Source organism: Vicugna pacos, chromosome 21, assembly GCF_048564905.1.
Source record: "Vicugna pacos chromosome 21, VicPac4, whole genome shotgun sequence".
Lineage (NCBI taxonomy): Eukaryota > Metazoa > Chordata > Mammalia > Artiodactyla > Camelidae > Vicugna > Vicugna pacos.
The window spans coordinates 20,908,072-20,932,917 of record NC_133007.1 but is presented as its reverse complement, the minus strand read 5'-3'; the positions used below and the strand labels follow the sequence as shown (position 1 = coordinate 20,932,917).

At 39.6% G+C, this 24,846-nt stretch overlaps 1 protein-coding gene and 1 non-coding gene across 3 annotated transcripts; one reads left to right on the top strand and one right to left on the bottom strand.

The window, feature by feature from the left end:
- Nucleotides 1-1,548: 1,548 nt before the first annotated feature.
- On the bottom strand, nt 1,549-10,596 carry LOC102533815 (low affinity immunoglobulin gamma Fc region receptor III-A-like). Of its 2 annotated transcripts, none has more exons than XM_015252031.3 (5): nt 10,481-10,596; nt 9,804-9,824; nt 9,198-9,452; nt 6,618-6,872; nt 1,549-4,856 (listed from the first exon to the last, which is right to left on the bottom strand). In XM_015252031.3, exons 1-5 carry the CDS (start codon nt 10,518-10,520, stop codon nt 4,678-4,680), a joined length of 750 nt encoding a protein of 249 aa, XP_015107517.1. In that variant the 5' UTR covers nt 10,521-10,596; the 3' UTR covers nt 1,549-4,677. The 2 variants fall into 2 exon arrangements, with proteins under 2 accessions (XP_015107517.1, XP_031544549.1); XM_031688689.2 differs by having other exon boundaries at nt 9,198-9,449; nt 10,481-10,535.
- On the top strand, nt 1,853-1,926 carry TRNAN-GUU (transfer RNA asparagine (anticodon GUU)). The gene has a single exon. It is a non-coding gene; the product is annotated as a tRNA-Asn (tRNA).
- Nucleotides 10,597-24,846: the final 14,250 nt, after the last annotated feature.

Here is a 24,846-nt window from a genome sequence, read left to right as displayed (position 1 = left end):
GGATTTGTCAATTTTCCTTTTGGTCTAATAATTCTTGTTTTTATACTTTAATGCTTTTTAATAAGTACATACGTGTTTAGAGCTATTATATGTTCAGCATGAGTTTAATCTTTTATTATTATGTGGTAACCGTTTTCATCCCTAGTGATGCATTATTTCTTAAACTTTATTTTGTATGATATTATATAGCTATATACCAACTTTCTTTTCATTAGAATACTCCTTATATATCTTTTCCACTTCTTTTACATTCAGTCTTTCTGTTTGTGTTTTAATGTCTTTCTTCTAAACAAAATAAAATGTATTTTAAAAATCCACTTTTGTCTTTAACTGGCAATTTTTCTCCAGTTATATTTATTGTGATTACTGATATATTTGGATTTATTTCACCACCCTATTCTGTACTTTCTTTTTGCCTCAGCTTTTCTTTTATTCTTTTTTCCCCCTCTCTTCTTTCGGATTGCTGTCATGTGTACATGCAAAGTGAAGCATAAGAAATGTATATATATTTAGAATAAACTTGAAAGTTAATTTTTGTGGCCAATTCAATAAAGGAGGTGAAGATGAAAGTAGTGGTTCGCAAACTTGGACTTTACAGACTAGTAAAAATTTCCTCCAAATGTTGGTGACCAATGTAAGGTTGCCAACTTTTTATTTTGCCAAGTCAGGAAATTAACAAAACAACTACAGATACATCAACTATCATCTATCCTTATCATAATTTTATAAATGAAAGGACATTTAAAAACAACATTTTAGACTGGAAAAAAACAATCCCAGCTTAGAGGCCATGTGGTACTTACCTGAGACACACACACACATAATATATACACACACATTTATAACAATGCATATATATATATATATATTTGTGTGTATTCTCATTTCATAGGAAATCACTGAAATCTCTGATCTGCACCTAGACTGGAACCCACTAATTAGAGGATGGTGGTGTAGAAGGAAGAAGGAGGTTCTACGTGGAGTTTCCAGGGGCGCCTTGGGATTTGGACAACAGAAAATGTCTGCTTGTATGTGCCCTAGTGCAGCAAAGAACCAATGTGGTAGATGGGTTGGGTACGCCTGGGGCGGAGGTGTTACTCGGAAGCCTGCGGCTGTTGAATGGCCCAAGAACAAAGAAAGGAGCTTTTCTTCAAGCTGGAGAGTAGAGAGAACCTTACTAGGCTCAGCACTGACCAGGATTCCTAGGTTGATAATGTTGGATAAGAGGTCTCTACGCTTATATATTTAGATCTGGATTACGTCAGTGTGAAAGTCCTTGAATTACAAGCATTTATAAACTCTGTGTTCTGTCTGGGTGCTTAATATGCTAGTAGAACCTTTCAAAACAACTGGAGTTGAAGATTAATTTTGTTACATTAGGCTCTCTTACTTAGATATGACATTTTGCCAGACATGATTGGATATATGATGAGGTATTTTAAAATTTCACCGTAATAAGCTTACTATAAGTTAACACTCGCGCATGTATACATAATTAATGCATAAATTGCCCAAATCAGCAAATAAATTTAATATACTTTCCGGAGCAAAAGCAAGTGAACTCCTGAGCCCACAGACAGCATTCATTTTGGGTTCCCCAAAGACCCTCCATTCATTCATCGTCAATGGCTTCAATTTTCTTAGCTTCTTCCAGGTCGAAACTGAGTCTGTTCTCGGATCTAAGCAGGTGCAGGCGCGGGAAAAAGATCTGCTTCTTTAGGGGCTACTGGCGGTGCCCCGGTGCGCTGGAAGGTGATGGCTCCACTGTTTCCACGTGGTTCTTTTGGAGACGGAGAACACTAGAAGTTTATTCTTCAGTGAACTAACTTGGCAGCAAGGGACGTGGTTGTCTGTCTCTGTGGCGCAATCGGTTAGCGCGTTCGGCTGTTAACCGAAAGGTTGGTGGTTCAAGCCCACCCAGAGACGGAAATAATACCCGCTTTTGGACCTTAGGATAAGCTTACACAGGAAGCAAAGAACCTCCACCCTTCAGCTTTCTCAATTACTTACTTAGCTTGCGTGTGAAGCCAATGTCCTTCTCAAGTCCCCACTTATCTTGCCTCAGCTGTTTTGCTAGCAATTTCGAAAGAGCTGAGCCTTCTGTGTTTTGCTAGCAGTTTCGAAACAGTTGGTTTAAGTGATTAGGGTTGCAATTAGTAGCACAATTTTTACTTGCTCAAGTAAGGTTCTACTAAATTGCTTCATGAAACTGATGTTTTAAAAATATTTACCAACCAAAGCAGGTAAGTACTCATAATCCAAACATAAATCTTTCTCCAAACCTATGTCTGCCTTGCTTTTGTACTTGTATTTCCTACCTTGTGAAATGGGTGTTTCCAGGATCTGGGCCCGTAATCATGCTACTTTCTGCTATTTACCAAGTTTTGGAGACCCTGTTTTCTAAATATTTGAATATCCACCTTCCTCTCCAGCTTGCTGACATTTACTTACTCATTACCTACGCCTTGAGTTCCTGCATTAACTACCTAGCAGCCTAGGCAATTTCCTGTCTTCAACTGTCCTCTCCCTTCCATCCTCCAAGTAGCTGCCAGAGAGGCTTTCTGAAATGCAAACCTGTTCTGCTTAGGATCCTTTAATGACTTGCAGGGTCACTACAAACCCCTTAGCTTGGAAGGCAATGCCTTTCATGATCTGGCTCCTGAGCACTCTTCTGTCCTTCACTTTCTCTTTAGACTGGAACAGAACCAAACTACTTTTCTGAATCCCTACTTTGGCTTTTCAATCTTTGCCCATGGGCCTTCAGCGTTTCTCCTTTTTGCCTGGCAAACTCCTAGACATTCATCACCACAACACCAAAAATTAAGGCTCTTTTTCTGCAGCCCTTTCTTCATTCTCTACTTATTTATGTTTTTTTTTTTTAATTACTAGAATAAAACTTCCTCCAGGGAGTAAGCCTGTGTTGTTCATCTTGATATCTTCAGCACCTAAACTCAAGCTCGGCACATTGTAAGTACTAAATATGAGTCGAATGTTCAATGTTTCCAAATGCCCTTGTCTCATGTCAGAACCTCATCTAATGTTCACATACCAAGCTTGAATTATCTTGGCATAAAGCTCATAGTTGACACAATTAGGCTGACCCTAAACCTCTGCCCAGGCCCTATCTCCTTCCTACCTGTGCCTTCTCTTACCCGCTCCATGCTCTAAAACTACTTCTAATTCCCATTCACCCTCCTATAAAAGTTCCCCTTTGCCCAGTTGTCCCAGCAAAATTTGATAATTCAGCAAGCTAATTCATATGAATTGTGGTGAGATGATTGTGGAGCGGGTAGGGTGAGGTTTCATGAACCCAAACTAATCCCTGACAGAATTTTGGACAGACAATGGGAGGGAAAAAGGATATAATTCATGTTTTATTATCATGACTTTTCCATATTCTCCCTAAGAGTAGCATGCAGGGTCTTGTAAAATGCTTTACTGGAATCAAGAAATGTTCTGTTGAAATGTTCTGCTTCTTCTAAAACAGAGAGATAGCTAAAGCTTTCTTGCATGAACAGTGATTGCCTTCTCCACCTCCACTCCCTTGTTACTGACATGCTGATGGATTTCGAAGATTCATAATTTAACTCAGTAGAGGTTGGTATATTTAATATTGGTTATCCAACATTTGTTTAACAGATGATGTGAACAAAGCTACATCTGAATTAGATACTGAAACGGAAAAGTTGGTTTTATAGTTCCTGCCCCTACTTTCTCTAGTTCTCACTATTGTGGCCAAGAAATGCATCCTCAGCTCCTTCCCATTTCTTCCTGTTCAGTTGTGACTGACTTTTTTATGCTTTCTCAGTTTGGACGCTGAAATGGCTCTCTTCACTGAGCTTAATCTGGGACAGTAATGTTATTCTCCTTCCTAAGGGTTTATTCTGTGCTTTCTTTTCTAAATCTCCGACTCCTATCCCGCTTCCTAGGACCATTCCTACTCATGACATTAAGAGGGTTTATCATTATATACTTGCAGATCATCCCAATTCTGACAGGGGCTCCCCTGAAAAACTCACTTCTGCATCACCTCTGTGATTTTCTCTTACCTTCACCATGGCTCATGTTCTAGGAATTCAACCCAGATGAGAGTCTCCTCTGGTCTGTCCGGGACTACCCTGGACTTTCTCAGCCACCTCCTTCATTGGTTCTTTTTTATTATGATTATTATCGAAGTATAATCTCCTTCATTGGTTCTGCTGTCTCCTCAGATCCCCAGCAGTACTCACAGTCTGTCTAGAAGGAGTTTTAGAGGGCCTTGAAGGCAACCAACCCTGCAGCAACAGGTGCAGATCACTATCCAGCTGGGTCTCAACCATTAATTCTCTTATCTGCTTATCCATTTATTTAAGAACAATATTTGTATATCAAGGGTTACTTTCAAGTGTCTGTCTTTTATTCCTTTACTGTGATGGAATCGTTGGGATAGAGAAAATATCCATGTAGCCCTGAGACTTCTATTCCTGGTAATGCAGCTACTTACTGGGGTTTCACTGCTGGCACTTAAAGATCACAGCACTTCCTTTCTATAGGAGATAAAGAGAAAACAGAATTGGGTAAAGGACCCTCAGCCTAGACTCTGATGTGTCGTTTTCCTGCTGCTCCCAGAGATACCTTTTGGGAATGATGGTGCTACATAATTTGGAACGAGGTTTAGAGTTGCTGCTTTTATTTCTCTCATTTGTCCTGAGAACCTTGGCTCCATGTGACTTTGGCACCCCTCCAGTCCTTCTTTGAGCTTCGAAGGTCTCTCTGCACAGAGAAATACAGCCCTGTATCCACCGCAAACAGGAGTCCCAACAACAGGCAGAGAGCGATTTGGTGCCAAGTTGGAAAGAATGGTGGATTTTCTAGACCTAATAGGAGAAGCAGAGGGACAAGAAAAAATGACATTTGTTAAGGCAGAAATTAGAAACGAAGGCTGAAATAGCCGAGGTCATGAGTAGGAAGTCTCTCTGACACCTGCTAAGAGACAGTTCTAAAGAATGGTCAGGGAGTCTGGCGGAAATTCATTGCTTCCTCCCACTGGATCTGAGTGCTACCTGAAGTGTTTTCATGTTTGATAGAGGTATGTGACAGGGAGTGCTAAGCAAATTAGGTTGTAGCTGGGTTTTGTGTGAAATTGTGAAAGTTGTCAAAGTTTAAGTTGGAGTGAGAACACTGTTTCTTAATTCAGTAACTCTCTTGTGTCTCAAAATTAAACTCGTAATTTTCATCCCATTAAAAAAAATCTAAAAAACAAAGTGAACCATTGGATTTTGCTGCTTATCGGCAGAAAATTAATAATATTTCTTTATTGAGGCTCAGTAACTAATAACCCAAAATCGAAAGAGGTATAATTTGTTTGTTTGCAATCTCTTAGCCCTTAATATTCTTATTTTAAAGTCATTCCTTGCTGTTGTCTATAAACTGGTAACATTAAAGTGGATTTTTAGTTTAAATTTTTTAACTCTTTTTTTAAACATTTTTTATTGAGTTATAGTCATTTTACAATGTTGTGTAAATTTTTTTGTCTTAATTTTGATTTCATCTCAAGCTTAAAAAAAGTTACCAGTAAAGTATAAATAACTCTCATATATTCTTTACCTAGATTTACTAACTGCTTGCATTTTGCCCCCATTTGCTTCATTATTTGCTCTCTCTTTCCCTAACTATTTGAGAGTAATTACTTTTGATTTAAATTTTGATGAAGTTATTTTGTATACAAATTGTGGCATTGTTTTGTTAAAATCTCTAAAGATGTGCATCTATCTTGCTGTCTTACTACATGTAAATTGCTTACAGTGTGCGTATTAGTCTGATTACAGGTGGAAGTTTTGTGAAATTAGGAAGTCCGGGAGCACTGCGGTAGAGGATCTCTGACCCTGGAGGATGGCACTGCATAAACTGGAGGTATTTTTCAAGTGACTTAACAGGGCTCAAAATCCTGTCATAGAACATTGGTACCTGTACAATCCTTTCATTTTGGTTAAATATATAGGCTTTGAATCTTTTGTGTGACCTTAGAGACAAATTAATTACCTTCCTTTTTTCCCACCTCAGTTATTTCATCTGTAAAATAGAGTCACTATTACATATCTCATAATGTTGTGAGGGGTTACTATGATCACCAAACTAGATGCATATAAAGAAGCATTTAGCACAATATCCAGCACACTGAAAGATGCCGAATAAATGTCAACTTGTCTTTGTTACGGAAGAGGAAATTGAGCTTCAGAGAGACTAAGTGGCTACAGTCACACAGTTAATTAGTAGCAGAGTCAGAACTCAAGTTCTGGGCTCTTTCTGGAAAAAGGGAGGGGTTACTGCCAGCTTGGCTCTTGATTAAGCCTTGAGGCTTGGAGGGGAAAGGAAGGTAGGTAAAGATGGGCCAGCGTGAGGGAGACACATAACATTGTGGGCATGGTTTGAATGAGGTAGGTAAGGACAGATGTATTTATGAGAGAGAAAATGTGGGTTTTGCTCCTGCTGTCACATTGCAGAGTGAATAACATCTCTGAGTCCCACGTAAAGAAGTCTGGAATAGTCAGCAATCTCCTCCCAACTCATCTTCCCAATATGAATGCAGACTACCCACACAGGGGGCTCTCGGCCCTCTAGGATTGCACATCTCTTACCTTTAACAGTGATGTCCACAGCCTTTGAGGACTCGTTTTTATTCCCGATAAGCCCCCTGCAGAAGTAGGAGCCACTGTGTTCGAGTGTTGCTTTTGAAATGTTGAAGTAAGAATTCCAATGATAAAACATCTGCCCTCTGCCATTCCGGAAATATTGGACCTTGTGTACAGGACGGTTCTTCCAGCTGTGGCATCTCAGCCAAATGGGCTCCCCCTCCTTGACCACCCTCTGAGGGGCTTGGAGCAACAGCCAGTCTGAAAGACACAGGAGGCCTCAGTAATCAGTGCAAAGCTCTTATGAAGGGGACGTTCACCACCCAAATCCTAGGGCAAAATGGGAATCTGGACTGGGAGCCATCCTTACATAACTTTCTTTGGGAAAAAGCCAACTGCGCCCTGCAAGAGAACTCAAGTCACACCAAGAACTTTTTTCTAATGAGGGAGAGGAACAGAAACACACAAGATTAAAACATAAGATTAGAGCAGAGGAGCAAAGTGACAAGGCAGGCGAGAAGCAATCTGCAGGGTTCTTAAATGCTACACTTGGCTTTGCTATGACAGGTATTAAGGAGCCACTGTAAGCTCTCCAACAAAGAATAAAAATTGTATTAGAAAATGATTTGTCCAATTAAAGGAAAGGTAGACTTCAGAAGGAAGAGACAGTTGTAGGAATGTTGGCAGACTCTTGTGCCAGTCAGAAAGAAGGTCACTGAGTGGTCACAGGAGTGGCTGCAGAAATAGTGAAGGAAAACTCAATATAAAAGTCAGGGAAGAGAAAGAAAGGCATGCTTGGTATTGCTCATGGTAATTGGTGGTTTCTGAAGGGCCACAGTGTCTCAGTGAGGCCATCTTCATTACTAAGCAAGCTTTTAAGACAGAAAATTTTGTATCACCAAGAAACTTGGTCTCACAACTGCCTCGCCAAGTAACCAGACTCCACATCCGCAGAGAGAACTTGAAGTCATGGTCAGGAAGTTGACTTGAATAATTAAAAATCATATTGCAGAGAAAATTGAAAATGACATGAGGAAACATTCATGAGATAATGTTAAGTTAAAAAGACAGAATAAAAAATATACATGCACAGAAAAAAAGAAAGAACATGCACTTAAATAGTAACAGGTTTACATATGTAATCATATATGTATATATAATCTAGTGGCTTTTGGAGGAACATTCTTATTCCAGTCCAGTTATCATGGACTCAGTGAATGTCCATATGTACATTCATTCAACAAATACTTTATTGAGCACACCCTCACAGTTTGTAAAGACTGGGGATACCCAGATGACTGAGACACATGATCCCCTATATCAAAGAACCCGTGGTCTAGACGTAGAAACACACATACTCAGAAATAATTACAATACAATGTCTTAAGTGCTACAACAGGCTAGGAACAAAGGACTGCAGGGCCAAAGAGAATGGAACAAAGAAATTTTGCCCAAAGAAGGTAAGGAAGGCTTCTCAGAGAAGGAGATAAGTGAAATGGGTCCTAAAGGATGATCAGGAGTTTGCCTGGTGAAATGAGTGGTCTTGGTGACAGTTTGATACAGTTCTCACTGATTAGACTTTGAAAACCATTTTCTAAAGACAAGTTTAAGACAAACTAGTAACTCTCTGACTTGATTTTTCTATTGCTTCCTGTTGGAAATTCCTCATTTTATGTGGTCATAGGTAGCCATCTCTTACCTAGCATATTAGGCATTCTTCTTATAGCTCTGTAGAGTGAGAACGCTGACAGCTAAGTGACACAGTCAGGCAAAGGGGCCACAAAAGTAGCTTTGGAGGCCTAATTCCATGGAACTCTGCTGTAAGTCCATCTTCATTAGGCCCTCCTTCCCCTCCAAGATTTTTCCACTCACATACATTGTACAGATGGGGCAGCCATGGAGGTAGTCAGGCTTACAAGGTGACACTGCAGGTACCAGGCTATGTGGTGTGATTCCAGGGACACCAGGAGAGATGTCTGCCTCCAAAATACTACCACTACTTGCATCTGATGCCTAGATTATGTTAATACCCAAAGACTTTCATTTCATGATGGACGTGCAGGCTGAACATGTATCTATCTCTATTAGGACACATGGGACATTGGCAAATTTATTCCAAAGTGTGAAGTTGCCTGGGGCATTGATGGGGGAAGAGAGATAGATATGATACAAGATTAGGGATGGCTTGGGGGATAGCTTCAGGCATTGTGTGTCTGAAAGTGAGGAGATCGATGTCCTAAAAATGGATTCATTAATTTATTCAATAATTATTATTGAGCATCAGTGTCATGCCCTGACCTTCAGATGACATCATTCATATTGTATATATTCTGTGTGATTGTTGATTCCTGGAACTGTGCAGTGCAGCAGCCCTGGATCTAGTTAGTGTATGCCAGGCTTTGACAATTTTACCTGAGACCTACTTGTAACTAGGACTACAATTCTGATATCATTTATTGGGACCACAGATCATCTCATCTTAGTTTTAAACCCCAGGAATATTAACCTCTGGCTCTTCCCAAGTCTTTCAAGGTCTTTTGTTTTACCCATTATTGATAACTTCCCTCTTCGCCTTCACCTACTCACCTACGTGGACTTCCAGGTGCACTGGGTCACTGAGTGCGGAGAGGCTTGTCTGACACTTGTATTCTCCACTGTCTTCAACGTTAGCTTCTATGGTGAAGCTGGAGGCCTGGTTTGAGATGAAGCTCCCGTTGTGCCACCACTTTGTGGAACTGTCTCCAAGAGCGTAGTCCCCCAGACACTTCAGAGTCACAGTGTCATCCTTGAGTACCTGGTCCCACTGAGGATCTAGGAGCACCACAGCCTTTGGGAGATCTGCTGAGGAGTCAAGAGAATGTAGAGAAGGGCAGGGGAATGATCTGGTCCCACACTGGCATTCCCAGGGAGGCTCAAAGCCCATCGCAAACCCAGGGTTGGCAACTCTGCCTTAGTATGGGACTCTGTCTGAGCATCTTGGCTTGAAGACACTTGGCTCCATTCTTGGCCTCTCTTTATCTTGAGGAAAATTGACCAGAAGAGCATAAGGTCAAGCCCCATTGTGTTGAGGGAAGCATCCCTGCCAACCCCACATCAGCCGTTTTCCATGCAATAAACATTCCCGAACACCCTGTGGCTATTACGCATTTATGTGCCTCCTTTGATCAGTCTAAAACCATAATGCAAACTCACCAGCTTGAGTGCCAGCTGAAACTGTAAGAAAAAAGAGTGAAACAAATATTGAGTAGAAGCAGAGATCAAGGTGACTGGAGTGTGGACTGAGATTAAACTCCCCTGCCTACCTCTGCCCTGGGAGGCTAGTATTCCTAAGAATCAAGATAAATGTAGTGAATTGTTCTCCCCTTGCCTGCTCTCTGGTCTGCAATGTCTGGGCCTCCTACTCCATGGTCCCCCCAACTCCCTGTTTTCAACACCATTCTCTTACTCCTTGGTCCCTGTTCAAACTCCCAAATTAAAGGTACAGATTGAATATCCCTGAATCAAGTCATAGACACAACCTCAACCCAACTCCCCTGGAAAAGGAAGAAATTAAAAGTCTTAGAGAGGAGCACTGGAATGTCAGAATGGGAAAGACAGACCTTAAGGACCATCTAGTCCATAGTCTTCAATTTATGATGAAACTGAGACCTCATGTTCCCCTTCACCTCCTGATTATGCTCTCAAATCAGAGCCAGCATTCTCCACATCTCTAACCCCCATAGCTTTGTCCTAGGAGCTAAATCTAAGTCTACAGATGTGGTGAGGGGCCCTATTCCTTGGTAGGAGACCCACCCCTGCCCTGAAAAGGGATCTCTGCTGAACCCAGGGCATCTTGAGCTTCTCTCCCAGCCAGGGTGAATCTGACTTACCCAGAAGCAGCAGAGCTGTTGATAGTAGCAGCTGCCACATGCTGTGTGTTAGAGCAGACAAGTCACCACTGATATCCGGAGCCCTACAGGGACCTAGCTGACTTGAAGAGAGGAAGTAACAGCCTTTATCCCAACCCCTCAGCCCATTACTTCATCGGTTTCCCTTTCCGGGAACATCATCTGACTCTAGAATCTGAACTCTGCCGTATGAGCCCTCACTTCTCAGGTGGATCCACCCAGTGCCACGACCAAGACAACATGACCCTGGGAATGAGACTTGCAAGGGAGAGCATTCCCCAGGGGGTCTTTTGTTCTACCTCAGAACTTCTCACTCTCCTGCTTGGCCCAGACCCAGCTCCCTCCAGCCAGGGCTTGTCTACAGAAAGTAGTCATTTAAATCTTTAGACCATTAGATGTGTCACTCACCCCAGTATTATCTCCACCAACATTTTCTTTCAAAATTCAAAATGCATAGGATCTATAATCCACAGGAGCTACTAACTTCTTAGTGTGAATTTGATCATGAGATTTGCATCCCCTGCTGAAAGAAACACAAGTAGTGGTAGGCAGGTGGGCTCTGGGAGGAAGAGATACCATCGAAAAGTTGGAAGGAACACAAAAAGGGTAGGGGAAGGAAGAGGGCAAGGTGAGGAAAGGATGGAAGAACTTCACCTTCACCCCAGTGTTACCAAGACTGTGCTGGGCCACAGTAGTTCAGGTTAGCTTGGGCCCCTTAGGGACCCCCTGGGCCCAAGCTGGTCTGTGAGCCTTGCAGTCTGGGTTCCAGGACTCCTTAGCAGAAGAGATGGAGGTGCAGGGTCAGGAAGTGGTAAGACTGCTAACCTCTTCTCCTTTTTCTAAATACCTCCTGACAGTACATACACACCCATTCCCTCCCCCTGCCCTTTGTTTGCTCTTACATCAGCCCAGGTCTTAGAAAATCACATACTTAAATTTTTTTTTTTTAATTTTAGGAGTAGATAATTAAGCTTACTTATTTATTTCTAGAGGAAGTACTGGGGATTGAACCCAGGACCTCGTGTATGCTAAACATGTGCTCTACCACTTGAATTATACTCTCCCCTACTACAGACAGAAATCAAATGGCAGTGCTTGGCCATGTTACTCCCACAGCAGGTTCCTAGACATCTGGGACAACTCTCACTTGGAAAAGCCTTGGAAACGCCCAGGAGACGAACAGCAGACAGATGTGGCCAAGTGATATTTGGAGGCAGAGGCTGACACACTGCTTTGGATCGATTCCCTTTTCCTTTCCAGAGTCATATAAAAACCACTTCAATTCGAAAAAACAAGTTTCGATTTTTGTTTTGTTTTGCTCCTGTGTAGAGTTCATCAAATCTTCCCCCATTCCCATCCTCCCCACCCTCCATCAGCTGTTCCTGCAGCAGCCCCTCCCCGACAGGCCCTTGGAACAGATGTCTGATTAGAAAGCACAATGGAAACCAACCAAGCAGCCATTCTAGTGTTTCATCTCAAGTGATTTATTTACATCTTGCAAAATCCAGAATAGTATCCGAAAACTTCAGGCTCCAGCCTGTAGCACTTCAGTTTATCTGGGAAAACGGAAGCAGAAAGAGTGCCTTCAGGGCTTTCTGTGGCTTCTGGGGTGAAAGGTGGCTGTCCCTCGGCCCTCTCTGTTGTTCATTATTACCAAAGTGATTTCTGCCATATAATGTGGTGCAAGGCATTCACTTTAGCTTTCCTTCTTTGAGGTTTTATTTCCTTCTGGACGCATCTTCCGTCTGTGGACTTCAGATGGAGGGAGGAATTGTCGACTGCAGAGAGGACAGGATAGACAAATAGAAGAGGAAGGGAGAACACTGGAGGATCGCAAAAGAGTGGGAAACATTCTGCAGGTTTTCATGAAGCACTTATTGAATCATCCTCAAATTGAGTATTGTTGGGGTGATAAGGGTTAATTTTACAGAGATAGTAAATGGAAATTTTTTAAAGAAAATGGGCTTGGTGTATCTTGTACTGGAGTGTTTGCCTTCATGCTTGGTTTTTTTTTTCTTTTTCCCTTCATTCTTTTCTTTACTCCCTCCTTTCTTCTCTTCCCTCATGTTGAAATGACAGCCACAGCATGAGGTTCTGAGATTACAGAGGTTGATCAGTTGATCAGTTACCATCCCCTGGGATTTATAGTTTCTTAGAGGGAGACTACCCGATAAGCATGTGAAGTGCTAAAGGGACTATGAGAGAATTTGTGAAAATCTGTGTGTGCACAAAGAAGGCAGTGGCTATATTTATCTGGGGGAGGAGTCCACGTGGAAGAGAGAACACTTTAATTGGATCACAAGAGATAATTGTGTGTTCAGCAGGAAGGTTTTGGGAAGAAATAGACATTTCAGGGAAAAGGAGCAGCCTGAGCAAAGACTTGGCGTGAAACAGGCTGGCATGTTTGCAGAGCTGGATATAGCACCACAAGATTCCAGAAGACTACAAAGGAGAAGCACAAGCTCCTAAAGGGTCAAGAGGGCTGGATTTCAGATGAGTCTGGTACGGAATCTGAACTTTAGTACTTACTTAACCTGTCTAGGTCTCAGTTTCCCTATCTGTAAAATAGGACTAACAAAAATGGTACTAACTCCAAGGAGTTCTTGTGAGGCTTAAATGAAATAATGCATATGAAGTTGTTGATTCCATATCTGGAACCACACCTGCTGATGACTATTAGAAGTGCAATAAATAGAAGTGAGGGTGTCCCTGGTTTTCTGACTTAAGTTTTGACACTCCCATCTCCTGTACTCCTTTAGGAGCTTGTGTTTCTCTTTTGTAGTACTCCTCATATTTATGGACTTTTAGGTCTTTGAGGTCAGGGAATCTGTTCCTCTTGTTCATCACTGTATCACCAGTATTTAGCACAGTGCCTGGAAAGGACTAGGCACTCAATATTTATCAGGTGATCACGAAGGACTCTGTATATCATGGTGAACAGTTTGTGCTTTCTTGAACTGCTATCAGGGTAATTTTTGCAAAATGTAAAATGATCATCAAGTTTTTAAGCTGTGGAATGGCATAGTCCAAGAAATAAGTTGGAGGAGAGAGAGATTGAAGGTGGAGGGAAAATTTGGGAAGTTATTTTAACAGTCTAGCTGAGAGATAGGAGATTATCTATTAAAGAAGTGAAAATGCAATGGAAACAGTTAGGAGAGATGTTAAGAAGGTAAAATGGACAGTATTTGGATGAGTGATTGGCTATGAGAAGTGATGGAGTAGGGGGGTAGGTAATGCTCAACTTTCTGATTTGGGTGGTCAGGAGAATGGTGACATATTTTATGGATGTCAGAAATAAAAACGAACAGGCTTTCAGAGAGGGAGATAATGATCTCAGCTTTGACATTATTGAGTTGGAGGTTGGTGGTGATTTTAGGTGGTGATGCCAAGTAGGCAGTTGGACATATGGCTCTGGAACTCAGAAGATAGTTCTGGATGAAACAAAATTTAGAAAGCACCAACATGGTTGATGTTTTAAACTTTTGATAAAAGCTTTAGGCCCTCCCCAAAAGAAAATGCAAATATACACACCATTTTCCTTGCAATTTAAGAAACTCCATGTGAAACCCATCCAGAGATCCTAGGTTAAGATGAAGTACGAATAAGATCTCTCTGACTATAAGCATATTGAGTGAGAAAAAGGGGAACAGTGAAGGAAAGGAAAGAGAGGAATGTCGGGGGAAGAGGAGAGGATCAGTGACAGAAACTTAGCACTCAGCAATTTTGACAGTGTATAAAGGAAGAATACCTGACAAAGGAGATTGGGTAGGGGAGGCTAAGGAAGAGAGGAAAACAGGGCAGCTTAAGGAGGACTGATCTTTAAGGAGGGAGAAGTCAATGGTATAAAATGCTGAAGAAAATTCCAAGGAAGTTCTTTCAATGTGGCGATCTAGTACCTATTCATGACCTTTGTCATTTCAAGGGCTGGGGTTGAAGAACAGAAGCTTGATAACTTTTGGTTGAAGATTGAATAGAAATGAAAAAGTGTTTTAATGAATTGAAGAATCTCCACTATAGAAGCATGTTGTCCTGGCTGTTCAGGATCCAGTTCCCTCCCACTTCTTATTCACATCTCATTCTCCCTCGGGGAAGCCCCAGTGTGAGGAGTCTTAGCACAAAGTGGTGATTGCTTTTTACTACAGAAACAAGGGGTCCAGATTTTCCTTTTCCCCACCTTGGCCTGGTGTTACGGGCCACATTGTGCCTCCCCCAAATGTATACGTTGAAGTGCTAACACCCAGTACCTCAAAATGTGACCAGATTTGGAGACAGGGCCTTTAAAGGAGTTATTAAGTTAAAATGAGGTGGACTGGGAATACTTCTAAAAAGAGATTAGCACACAGAAATGTGTAGATGGAAAACCATGTGAAGACACAAGGAGAAGATGGCTGTCTCTAAGCCAAGGAGAGTAGTCTCAGAAAACAAAAACACAAAAAACCCCCAACCCTGATGACACCTTGATCTCTGACTTCTAGCTTGCAGAACTGTGGGAAAATAAATTTCTGTGGTTTAAGCTCCTCAGTCTGTGGTGCTTTGTTATGGCAACCTGAACTGATTAATACAGAAAGTCAAAGAGCAGGCGTGTGACCTAGCCTTGGCCAATTTGTATTTTCTGGGATGTCAAATTCTGAATAAGTAACATGTATTCATTTATAAGGGAGAGGGATGGTTAAATCCCAGTTACCACAGCAGTGGGATAAGCTGACCTGCCTCCAATTTCCATCTAATAAATATTTTTCTTTTACTGAAAATTTTACTCTTTTTAAACTTTACTTTTTTTTAAAACTTTACTTTTTAAAAAAAATTTAGATTCTGATACAGTTGCTTATAATCAAGAGCCCTGAGTGATACAGTAAGAAATGAGAATCAGAAGATGGTAAGTAGAGGGGATCAAGGAAAGAAAGGGAGATTTTGTTTTGTTTTGTTTCTTTTTTATTTTATTTTATTTTATTTAGTTTTTAATTTTTTAAATTTTTTTTTATTGAGTTATAGTCATTTTCTAATGTCGTGTCCAATTCCAGTGTAGAGCACAATTTTTTAGTTATACACACATATATTCATTGTCACGTTCTTTTTTGCCGTGAGCCACCACAAGATCTTGTATGTATTTCCCTGTGCTATACAGTATAATCTTGTTTATCTATTCTACATTTTGAAATCCCAGTGTGTCCCTTCCCACCCCCCACCCTCTTGGCAACCACAAGTTTGTATTCTATGTCTATGAGTCTGTTTCTGTTTTGTATTTATGTTTTTTTTAAATTAGATTCCACATATGAGCCATCTCATATGGTATTTTTAGATTTTGTTTTGTTTTAAGTGAAAGATTTGAACTTGCTCACAGGTCTTTGGGAAGACGTCAGTAGAATGGGAGAAGCTGGATTCATGACAAGAAGGGAAAACCTGATGAAGCAAGTGTAGATCTTCAAGACATGGGAATAAAACATGGGTGGAGACTTGGTTCTGAACTGGTTATGCAACATCTCTCCCTCTGAGCTATAAGGAGGTGGTGAGGAATATGTATATGCAAATCAGTTTTCAGATATTGAGTAAGAATGTTGAAGTACTTTATATCTGATTGCCCTGATTTCCTGGGTCAGGAGTCAGTCATTTACTGAAAAAAGAGGAGGTGAAGGTGATAGTAGGAGACTTAAGGGTACCAGAGGAGGTTTAGAATGGTCATTATGGTGAATAGGAGAAGGAGAAGGAGCTGACAGTTTACATGTAAAAGGATTGCCAAGCAATGCCAAGGGCCCAGCAGGGGTTGAAGGTTATGGATTTGTGGCCAGGCCAGTTCTCAGTGTTGGTAACTTTTCTTCAGCAGTGGTCAGGCCATCTACTCTCTGACTAGCTTGCTGAGTGCAGTCCTGAGCAGGAGCTCAGCTGGTTATGTGTTATGGGAAGGATACTGTTTGAGGAGGAAGGAAATTCAGGTTTTGGTTTCAGTTTGACAGAGACTAGCTGTCTAGCCACTTCTCTTTTCTAAACCTCTGTTTCCTCGTCTGTAAGTGAGGTAATTGAGCCAGATTTTGTCTAGTTCTTTCCATCTTAAATATTCTATAGTTTTGAATGCTGGCTCCCATCTGTAATTTCTAGACATTGCGGAAAGTAGTAAACTTTGTCTTCTAAAAAATCCTAATAAAGGCCATTGGACTATTTTGGAGACCCCAAAGAATTTTCTAACAGAGCTAGCAAATTAATAGTTCTAATTAAAAGTTAATTATAAGAATTGAACTAATGCTTTCTTTCTCTTCCATGCAAACTAGTCAGAATTTACTAGGAAAATAAGGGTGACACAAAAAGAAACCTTAGTTTTGAAAAGGAAATGGAAATACTGTTTTGTTTTGTTTTTTATTAGTGCCATCCCTTCATCAGTGGGAGTATAAGAGCTCAGAACCATTCCTAGAGATTCATTCTTGTTCCTCTCACCTATGCTTTGTGTCAGTGCTTTAAACAATTTTCTGTTTGAAAATACACACATGACCTGTAATATATTCATACTATAAATAAGTGAAACAATTCGGAAGTAAATAAAGTAAACGTGATATTCCTTTCCCCAGTTTCACTCCTCAGGGGGAAGTTTGTCATCGTTCCAGAACTTACCCTATACATTCATATTCATGTAAACACACATCTACTCATACAGATTTATATTTTGTTCATTTTTGTTGTTATTGTTTACATATTATGTTATGTGATTATTCTGCAACTTGATTTTTTTAAACAATAATTCCACATACACATAGGGACACAAATGCACACACCACTCAGTATTTTCACATTTTTAGTTGAAGAAAAAACATTAAAAAATATTTGTTTTTGAGGAACGTGTGGAAAGGAAGAGATGGTGTTAATCCTTTGACTTTCTTGTGTCCTTAAAAGATTCATTATCAGCATTAGAACAGGGCTTTCTCCTATACAGAGGTTGCCTACTTCACAGCCACTTCTCCCTTTGCTCCTTCCTACCGAACATGATTTTGTTCAGGTATATGGTGGCCATGAGCTTTAGGGAAGGCTAGACCTTTCCCCAGCCCCAGGAGGTGATTTTTGGTTCATCTAAGTCAGCAGTCCCCAAATCTGAGTTGTATCAGAATCAATGAAGGGCTTGTTAAAGTACAGATTAGTGGGCCTCACTCAGATTTTCTGATTCTGGTGGGGCCCCAGAATTTGCATTTCTAACAGATTAGGATATTGATGGTGCTGGTCACATTTTGAGAACCAAGTCCCTTGTCAGTGATTGACTCAGGACTGAATGTGTGCTTAAGTTTTTGACAATGAAACTTCAGGAGCAATCTGCTAGGAGGAAATTCTGGGGCACAAGAAGTAATGAACTCTCTGTCAGTCTTTAAACATGGTAATGTTTAAGGATGTGATGCTAGAAGCTGCTGCACCATCTTGCCTCCAAGAGGGAAATGATAGCAAAGCAAAGAGAGGGAAGTATCTGGTCTACTGATGACATAATTGAGTTATAGATAAACCAGCCCTGGAACTGCACTATCTTCAGACAACTTGATATGTGGGATAGCAAAATAGTTCTTGTTGTTTAAGCCATCTGAGAGGAATTTTCCGGTACCTGCTGCAGAAAGTCACGTAAATGATACTTACACCTCTCTCACAGCCCAGGGAGACTCCTGGTGATATAGTTGCAGAGAAATTTACCTAAAGCCAGATTTTGAACATTTTTAGGTTGTTTCTAATTTTCATTATTTCTAACAATGCTGCAAAGAGCAACACTATTTTTTAAAATACATTTTGGCACATTTCCAAAGGCCATTTTCCCAGAAGTGAAATTACAATGTCATAGGTAAGCATGTTTCTTACCTTTTGATAGTATTTCCACATTTCTTTCCAAAACAATTGTTTTAATTTATACTACATTCAGAAATCTATGTGAATGTACTTAATCACATTCTTTTTCTTGTCTTAGGTAGTTTAGTAGATGAGAAATGGGGTCTTGTCATTTTAATTTGCATTTCTTTGATTACTAGTGTTTGAACATTTCCCATGTGTTTGTTTATTAGTTGCATTTCCTCTTTCATATTTCTAATAAGTGGAAAGCATTTACCACAATGTCTGTCACACTTAGCCATTTACTATTGTTTAACCAAAGGTTTTTGGGTTTCTCTGTTGATATCCCTGCCCTTGCCTGTTTATCAGGACTCTGTATTTTTCTCATTAATTGTTTTTATACTAAAAAATACCTCTTCTGGGGAGATGTAATTAAACAAATTTTTTTTCCAGTTTGCAATTACTTGTTTATTTTGTCTTGATTTCAGTTTTGCATTATTCAGAAATTTAAAAGTTTTGTGAGGGTCTCTTCCTTTGTATTTTTTGCTAAGTTTAGAAATCTTTCTTTCTTTGGAGAATTTGATTACGATTCAGTGCTATTGTATTCTAGTTTTCTATAGCTTGATTTTCTGGTTCACGCTATGGCCCTTATGAAATCTATTTGTCTGTATTCTGAGAGACGTTGTCTACCTAATAACTTGCCTTATTGATACTTCCAAGTTCCTGCCTTTTAGCTCCCTACTTAAAAAAAAATTGTTTAAAATTAGCATAAAACTATGGATTAATTAGCTCATGATTTAAGATTAAGACTCTATACCTCTAAATTGGATTATATGCTCTTTAAATATTAAAAAAAATTGGTAAAAAACCCCCACAACATTAAATTTACTTTCTTAACCATTTTTAAAAGTATACAATTCAGTAATGTTAAGTCTATATCACATTGCTCTGCAACAGCTCTCTAGAACTTCTTTATCTTGCAAAACTGAAACTCTATACCCATTAAACACTAATTCTCCCTCTCCCCTCTTCCAAGACCTTGGCAACCACATTTGTTCTTTCTGTTTCTATGGTTTTGACTACTTTAGATACTTCTTATGAACAGAATCATATTTGTTCTTTTGTGACTGCCTTATTTTGCTTAGTATGATGTCCTTGAGGCTCATTCATGTTATAGCATGTGAGAAGATTTCTCTCTTTTTAAAGGCTGTATAATATTCTATTGTATTAATACTACATTTTCTTTATCTATTCATCTTTTGATGAACATTTGAGTTGTTTCCATATCTTGGCTACTGTAAATAATGCTGCAATGAACATGGGAGTTCATATATCTCTTCAAAATCTTGCTTTGAATTCTTTTGTATATATACCCAGGAGTGGAACTGCTGGATTGTATATAGTTCTATTTTCAATTTTTTGAAAAACCTCCATACTGTTTCCATAAAGACTGCACCATTTTACATTCCCACTGACAGTGCACAAAGGTTCCAATTTCTCCTCATCCTTGCTAACACTTGTTATTTTCTATTCTTTAGATAGTGACCAACCTAATAAGTGTGATGTAATATCTCATTGTGGTTTTGGTTTGTATTTATCTAATTATTAGCAATGTTGAACATCTTTTAATATACTTGTTGGCTATTTTTATATCTTCTTTGGAGAATTGTCTATTCTTTTGCATGCTTTTAAATTGGGTAATTAATTTTTTTGATTACTGAGTTGTAAAAATTTAGCTTTCTACTTTTTAATTTTCCTTAGAAAATATATCAAAGAGGTGATATAGAAATGTGAAGTGCTTGTTCCTTTTTTTTTTTCCATATTACCAACTTTTTTTCCATATACCCTTTCCTTCTGGTTAGGATTTAAATTTAATACAGAAGCACCTTTGGAGAGAAATAGATAAACATTGCAGCAACATGGATGCTCCTAGAGAATGTCATTCTAAGTGAAGTAAGCCAGAAAGAGAAAGAAAAATACCATATGAGATCTCTTATATGTGGAATCTAAAGACTCATGGACAGAGAATACAGACTTGTGGTTACCAGGGGGGTAGAGGGTGGGAAGGGATAGACTGGGATTTCAAAATTGTAGAATAGATAAACAAGATTACACTGTATAGCACAGGGAAATATACACAAAATATTATGATAAATCACAGAGAAAAAAATGTGACAATGAGTGTGTATATGTCCATGAATGACTGAAAAATTGTGCTGAACACTGGAATTTGACACAACATTGTAAAATGATTATAAATCAATAAAAAATGTTTAAAAAAAAAAGAAATAGCTAAACATTCTCAAGCCCTTCAACCTTAGAAAGCCAGCACAGGCTTCCCAGAGGAGGCAATGTTTACACTGAGATCAAAAAGACTTCCCCAGATTTGAGTTCCTTATAGCTTGAGCATAAGGAGATTAGTGTAGCAAGATGAAACTGAAAAAGAGTAAGTGGGTCTTTGTACCACAATGCCTTGCAGACCACCTTAAGGAGTTTGGACTTTATCCTGAAGGCATGGGCATCCATCGAATTATTTTAAGTAGGAAAGATTATTTTAATCCAATTTGTACTTCAAGAAGATTACTCTGGTTGTAGCTTATAAGCAGCTTGGAGGGAGTAAGACTGGGAGCAGAAAGATGAGTTAGGCTCTTGCAAAAGTCCTGGTGGCAGATGAAGATGGCTTGGGACTAAGGTAATGGTGGTGGAGTTTGGGTGTTTAGCAAGGAGAACTGGCAAAATTAGTTGTGGATTATGAAAGAGAGTAAGGAAACCACAAAGAGATCTAGATTTCTGGCTTATGTGGTGCCATTCCCTGAAATATTATGGGAAGAAGTTTAGCTGGGATGGAGCGAGGAGTTGTGATCAACTCAGGTGTGGATATTTTCTGAGTTTGACGTGCCTATAGGACATACCAGTGGAGTGGTCAGGATCAGTTGGCTGTCTGGAAGGAGAGGTATAGGCTAGAACTTGAGACATGGACTCAAGTCCAAGCTGAATTGTGCTTTAGGGAATTAACTGGAAGACATAGAATTGATTCCTTTATTTGTTGAGGCCTTGAGGGTAGGTCTATTTCCAGTGACAAGAGGATAATTTTTAATCACTTAGAACCTCATTTATAGTTCTTCAAATGTTCTTATTGAATATTTACTTGCTATTGAGTAGGGCAGCTTCAGTCTTCTTCAGAAACAGTTTCCATCAACTCTCAGCAACTTTGGCTTAAGACAGTGTTCCTACTCTTCTGAATCTTTACCCTTGCTGGAGACCATGCACTTGATACAGTTCAAGGACAAAGCAAGCTGGAGGGGGAGGCTCTAAGCCATTTGAGTTGCAGATCTTAGACGTTGGGATCTAATTCCACTTCAAATTGTGCCTTAACATTAAGGGCCTAAAGCCAGAGTGCAAATTAATGAAAACAAGACTGATGCTACTGTCTGAGTCAAGAGTCACTCAAGCAGAAGAGCAGAGCAAGGGGTTTAAAAAAGAGCATCCTTGCTCCCATTTGCTGGGTGTTTCTTATGTTAAACCACTCAGATCTTAAGTTTTCTTGAAAACTGGTTATCTGTGTCCTGCAGCTGAGAATTGCCTTGCCTTGCCCACTTTGTTTCAACAGAGGGCAGTAGAGAGCAGCAAACAGCCTGCTTTTCTAAGCCCAGGGGGAAAAAAAAATTAGAAAGTCATTCTACAACATTATTCCAATGTCAAGTTACCCAAAATACAGCACATCATGCTTCACGTGTTTATAATGGAAGAGATCTTTGTGGAGGCAGGGCAGCCCCTGGAGAGCCAGCAACAGTTGATTGACTCCCCTTGCAAACAAGAGTTCAGCTGTGTACAACTTATGGGAGGCTTTATGGAGGAGTTTGGTCTTGAGAAACGAGTATGAGTTGGCAAAATAGCTTTGTTCACAGAAAACAGCATGGAAGAAATATGGCAACACATTAAATTTGGGGAACAGCAAGAAACTTGATATTGATGGAGTATAGGGTTGGAGTGGGGGCAGCAGTGATACATACACTCCAGAGGTGGGGAAGGACAGAGTGACCTTCCTGCTTCTGCCATTAAAAAAAAAACAAACCAAACTCGTTCAGCATAAAAGACTCAATATGTCAAGCTACCACATTTTGGGACAGTGTATCATGACCTCCATCAGTGTATAGTGGTATCTCATTGTGTTTTTAATTTGTATTTCCCTGATAAGTAATGATGTTGAGTATCTTTCCAGGTGCTCATTTGGCCATTTAGATATCCTTTTTTGTGAAGTGCCTGTTTAAATCTTTTGCTCACATTTTAACTGGGTAGTCTGTCTTCTTATTGATATACAGTTCTTTATGTATTCTTGATATGAATCCTTTGTCAGATATATCTAAGAAATATATTCTCCTAGCCTGTGGTCACTCACTTCTTAAAAGATGTCTTTTGATGAAGAATCGCTTGATAAGTCTTTTTGAAAACAGTTATAGAAGACAGATTGGAATGAAGCAAGATAAGAAGGAAGACTAGTTACAATTCTGTTTCAATATTTTAGAGAAGGAATCATTAAAACATGAAATAAATAATAATAATAGTAGCAGTAAACACTTATGTAGCCCTTGCTACGTGCAGGCATCATCCTAAGCAGTAAATAATTAACTTCTTTAATCCTCATATCACCTCTGTGAGGTAGGTGGACTATTACTGTCCCTATTTTAAGGATCAGAAAACCAAGGCAAGAAGAGTTTAAGTGACTTGCTCAAAGTTTTATACAGCTAATGAATGGTGGGAAGCAAAGGAATTTGAGAAAATTGGTTGGATAGGAATGATGAAGGAGAGTAAGGAACCTCAGATAACTTGAGGGATTCTGACTTAAGTAACAGAGTAGATCGTAGAGAAAGAAGTGCAAGTTTAGGAAGAATAAGTAAATTTCATTTTGGAAAAAAAATTGAAGTAGAAATACCTAATGAATAGCTAATTATACTGTTCTAGAATTCAGGAGACAAGTGCTGGCTGGAAATAAAGATTTGGGAGTAATTAGCATATTTGGGACAGAGCAGGGTTTTTAAACCAATTTGTTGACATTGGGGGCCAGATAATTTGTTGTGGGAGGCTGTTTTGTCATTGGAGGATATTTAGCAGCATTCTTGGCTTCTACCCTGCAGATGCCAGGAGGAACCTCAGTTTCCTTTGTGCTTGTGACAACAAAAAAATGTCTCCAGATATTGGCAAATATCCCCGGTAGGGGAAAATCACCTTGGTGAGAACTACTAGTCTAGTCGGGGCTATGGGCGTGGATAAAATCATTTAGAAGTGAGACATGTACAATTGTTGAAAGTCTGTTCTCAACCCTTTTAAACATAAACATAAAATTTTTTCATCTTCCTTTAATTTTATCTTAATTTTCAAAATTACTTTGTCAAATTTATAAGTATAAAGTTGTATTACAAAGCTGAATAATCTTTTCAAACTGCATCTCTACCTCTCTCTTGCTTTTCTAGTCTGATACACCCCCTGGGGGAGTCTCTCCCTATTTAGAAAATCATTGGAAGGGACAGAAGTACCCTGAGGATAGAGAGCTGAACAAACACCAATATTTAATGGATGGGTGAGGCTAGAGGAGCATTCAGAGGGAGAACAAGAGTCATCAGAGGGGCAGCAGGAGAATCCTAAGTCTTGATGAAAAAGACACTAAACAACTTCAAATTATTTTGGCCCTGCAAACTGCAGTGATACACCACAAAAGGCTACATTCTGCCCCTGGGGTTCACAAGTTATTTCTTAGAGAAGAGGATTTTGAGTACTCCCTAGGCTTGGAGTGAAGGAAGGCTTCCATGTGGCAGGACCCAAGGCAACATCTAGGGTAACTCAGGGGAGGAAACCTTGAGATTCAGAAAGAAAAGTGATTTCCTCTTCAAGGCAAGAGATAAGATTGCAGAGCAAGCACCTGGAGCCTGAGGAGATGATCTAAAATTTTCGTCTTGAAGGGAAGACTAGAAAACAAGGTCTAGATAGTAGTAAGGTTCCCATCTTTTGTGGAAAGGTGTTATTGTTGTGTGGCATGTTTTAGAAACTGGGTTCTGACGTTCTTCTTTTCTCATTTCTGTTTCTTAAAAAAATTTTTTTTTCACTTTAAACCTTCTAGACGATTGTGAGTTAGCCAAGAGAAAGATTTAGATGTTTTCACTCTTTCTGCTAATACAGCCTCTCGATCAGCTACATCTTTGGTGGCTGGCTAGGGTGGTGGCACTGATATCCTAGCTGTATAAGACTTTTAAAATAAAAATCTATTGGAATTTTAGTGATTTTTCTCTTTATCATTGGTTTTCAGGACTTTGAGTATGATGGGTTTAGGTGGTATGTGTGTGTATGTGTGTGTATCTGGTTTGCTTTTGTTCTCTCAGCTTCTTCGATCTGTGGTTTGATAACTTTTACTATTATTTTTGAAAGATTCTTGGTCATTATCTCTTCGACTGTTTTTTCTGCTCCATTCTTTCTCTCTTCTTGGGATTTCTATTACACATACATCAGACCAATTTATATTATTTTACTCTTCTTAAATATTCTCTTCTATTTTCTTTCTTTTTTTCCCC